At 45.4% G+C, this 3,773-nt stretch overlaps 1 protein-coding gene across 1 annotated transcript; it reads left to right on the top strand.

Annotated features, from left to right (window-relative positions):
• Positions 1-298: 298 nt before the first annotated feature.
• Positions 299-2,021, top strand: LOC136487321 (probable O-methyltransferase 2). The gene is made up of 2 exons (XM_066484476.1): positions 299-1,164; positions 1,474-2,021. The coding sequence occupies exons 1-2, from the start codon at positions 337-339 to the stop codon at positions 1,771-1,773; spliced, it is 1,128 nt and encodes a 375-aa protein (XP_066340573.1). The 5' UTR covers positions 299-336; the 3' UTR covers positions 1,774-2,021.
• Positions 2,022-3,773: the final 1,752 nt, after the last annotated feature.

Here is a 3,773-nt window from a genome sequence, read left to right as displayed (position 1 = left end):
GCAAATAATGATTTTAATACTGCCACGACCACCTTGCCGACAACGCGCTCCATAGTTTACTGATTTATATGCAATACACTCAATCACCAAGTCAAATTTGCCACCCCCCACCCCCACGTGATCATAAAACTAATGGCGTCTGATGTTTTGTGATAACACTCAACTACCTACTTAGACCTAGACCAAGACCTAATTAACCAAGCACAAGTGTACCTGGATGGATTGCTCAGCCAGCAGCTATTTAAACCCAAGTACGGAACAAGCCTTGGAACACCAAACCAACGCACATATACGGCAAGAAAGATATACACAGCGAGTGACTGAGAGATACCAAAAATGGCCGCTCCTTCTCAAGCCATGGCTCCCACGGATGCCGAGCTGCTGCAGGCGCAAGCCGACCTATGGCGCCACAGCCTCTACTACCTCACGTCCATGGCGCTGAAGTGCGCGGTGGAGCTCCACATCCCGACCGCCATACATGACCTAGGTGGGGCCACCACGCTGCCGGAGCTGGTGACCGCGCTGTCCCTCCCCAAGACCAAGCTTCCATTCCTCGGCCGCGTGATGCGGCTGCTGGTCACGTCGGGGATCTTCGCGTCTGACGGCAGCAATGGCGATGGGGAAGAAGCCGTGTACCGCCTCAACCCACTCTCCTGGCTCCTGGTAGAAGGTGTGGAATCGGAGGACCACACCTACCAGAAGTACTTCGTGCTCGGCACCGTCTCCCGGCACTACGTTGAGGCCGGCCTTTCTCTGGCCGACTGGTTCAGGAAGGATCTGCCTGAGCCGCCGCCATCGCCGTTCGAGGATTTACACGGTGTGCCTCTCGTCCATGAGAGCACCAAGCTCCTCGACGAAGAGCTTGACAGGATCGTGGAAGAAGGTGTCGCGGCGCATGATAACCTGGCGATCGGGACGATTATACGGGAGTGCAGTGATGTTTTCAGTGGCCTCCACTCGCTGACCTATTGCTGTGGTAGACAGGGAAACACCAGTGCCAAGGCGATCATCAGCGCGTTCCCCGACATCAAATGCACTGTGCTGAACCTTCCAAGGGTTGTTGAGACGACGACACCTGTAGCAGTACCATCTGATGATGCTGTTAGCAATGTCACGGGTGATTTGTTCCACACCATCCCGCCTGCTCAGGCTGTGATGCTCAAGGTACGGTTCTCTCTCACACGCATGCTTCAGTACAGTAAAAAATAGAAATAGACGCCCTGTTCACTTGGATTATAAGCCGTACTTTTTCGATCAATGAACAATATTTTCTCTCACGACAAATCGGCCAACAGTACTTTCAGCAATGACTTATCAGCCAAGCGAACAGGGCAAGAGTTTGTTGCCTCTTTAATATTAGATATAGATAGACACCACTAGATTTCATAGCCCATTATTTTACAAAGTACATTAAAATTGATAGATTCAATTATGATGAAGTGTTAAACTTGTATATGGCATTATGTTCTGTAGCTTGTACTGCACTTTTGGAGCGACGAGGATTGTGTGAAGATCCTGAAGCAATGCAGGAAGGCAATTCCTTCTAGAGAAGAGGGAGGGAAGGTGATCATTATAGAAATACTTCTTGAGCCTTACATGGGCCCAATAATGTACGAAGCCCAACTCCTGATGGACATGCTCATGATGGTGAATACCAGAGGTAGGCAGCGTACTGAAAATGACTGGCGCCAGATCTTCACTAAAGCTGGTTTCTCTGACTATAAGGTTGTTAAGAAAATAGGAGCTCGTGGTGTCATCGAAGTCTACCCGTAAGGCAGCACACCTCTAAATAAAAATCGATCAACATGCTAATATAAATGTGTGGTTCAGTATTTGCTGGATGATGTGATGCGAGGATAATGTAAAATAAATGGGGTGCCTCATTTCCTATGCAGAGTCTCATGGATGTAGAGCAGCTGGGCTGGTCAGCTTTAGTACCTCGAGATCCATGTAGCTTCTGTTCTGAAATATACTGGAGCACTCTTGGTGTTTCCATTGTGCTATGTCGAATTGGATGTATTTGGTACCCATAATAAGAACATATTTGATGTGGTTGTCTGTTGATGTGTATTTCATGGGCAAGCACAACGTGTATGCAACGCATTTATCATGCTATAACATTGTGCATAGCAAAACTGTACCAACGATACAAGATCTTTTTTCTAAGAATAAAAAGGGCACCAAGAGCTTGGCCACAGTATAGTTATAAGAACAAAGTGACATTACCCAACTCACCCTTTATTTATAGTGACTACTCTCACTACTACATATATCATTTGTAGGGGCGGTTCATGGCCATTTGAAGGAAGCTATCAAGGAGAGTAGACAATAGGACAAGGATGAGAAATAATCAATTCAAAGGACAAGGTTGTAGAAAAATAGTTTTGTAGCAAAATAAGCTTTTGCAAATCGACCGGTGCTACTAGGCATACGTCCTATAGTCAACACCGCTCTGATACCAATCTGTCACACCCGGTTTTAAGAACAAAACCAGGCTTGCCATATGTGTGCCTAGGAAGTCCACACATACAACAATAGAATAGAGGATATCAGAAACAATGTTATATAGCGGAAACATACTTATAATTAACACTTACATCAGAGTATAGCGGAACAGTTACTCATGTTTTCTTCAGGCTCCAACTTCACAGGGACGGCTGACTGGGGCTACGTATGCCAAACACTTCTGATAGTATCCTGAGAACTCCTTCGTTGTCTTCACTAATCTTCTGAGTAACTTTTACTAAAGTCTGGGTGTATGGGGAAATAGCAAGGGTGAGCACATGTCGTACTCAGCAAATATAACACGGGGTTCATGAGGCTCAAAAGGCTTGACACAAGTTTAACAGCGTTCAACTTTTAGTTGTCACAATTTTAACATAAGAGTAGCAACAAGTTGTTTCAATTCCCAATGCAAAACACATGATCAATATAAACATGAATAATGAATAGCATAAACAGATAATTCATAGTGTTCATCTATTCCATAAATGTTCTAAGGCCGCTCGTGACCGTGAGCACGGCTGATATATCAGTTTTACATTCTGCAGAGGTTGTACACTTTCACTATGAGTCGTGATACCCATATGCCCGGGTTTGCAACTCCCAAAACACGTGAGCAGGCAGGGGTCACTATGAAGCCTTTCAAAGGTTCGTCTAACAAGTTAGGGCCGCTAGGTTTATGTGGCCTGTGAATGTAGGGCTCCCCTTTCGACAGGCACAATGACGCGCTGCCTATACACTGACGGACAGAGGCCGCACTATATCCAACCCGGAACACACCCCTCTTGCGCCATAAAGGTAACCTCTAACAAGCTAGAAAAGGTCCTCATACTGAGCTAAAGCCAGAGCCATGTAGCCCTCACAGCTGTACTGTAAGTCCCGGATGATCACTTACAGATAAGTCCTTAGGGAGAGGAATCTGAAGCATTTAGAAAGTAGCTAAATACTCCAGCCCCCTGTTTCCAAGTTGCTAAAAAGTCATATTTTAATGTTTATTGCATATACCATTAGTCAAGTTACAAGATCATGGTTTAATTGAGCACTAGCAAAGCTACCAAAATGCATAGCCCATAGGTGACAAGGTAAAAGTTCAATTCTAGGGAATCCCTATTAAGGTGACACCTGCACATGAATTTTAATGAATTAAAGTGAATAGGAAACAAGGATGATCCCATGCTATACTTGCCTTTCACTTGCTTTACAACTAATGGTCAACTCCTCGTAGAACCTTCGATCTTCTGTCCTTTCGGTCTCTGGCGCTTACGGACAGG

The sequence above is a fragment of the Miscanthus floridulus genome, chromosome 10, assembly GCF_019320115.1.
Source record: "Miscanthus floridulus cultivar M001 chromosome 10, ASM1932011v1, whole genome shotgun sequence".
NCBI classification, from domain to species: Eukaryota; Viridiplantae; Streptophyta; class Magnoliopsida; order Poales; family Poaceae; genus Miscanthus; species Miscanthus floridulus.
Note: the sequence above shows the minus strand (reverse complement) of the source record. Positions and strands in the feature narration are given on the sequence as shown.

Excerpts from the sequence above, each read along its gene's own strand:
- LOC136487321 (XM_066484476.1), top strand. The coding sequence starts at position 337 with ATGGCCGCTCCTTCTCAAGCCATGGCTCCCACGGATGCCGAGCTGCTG. Across the intron at positions 1,165-1,473 it reads CTCAGGCTGTGATGCTCAAG|CTTGTACTGCACTTTTGGAG; the intron begins GTACGGTTCTCT and ends TATGTTCTGTAG.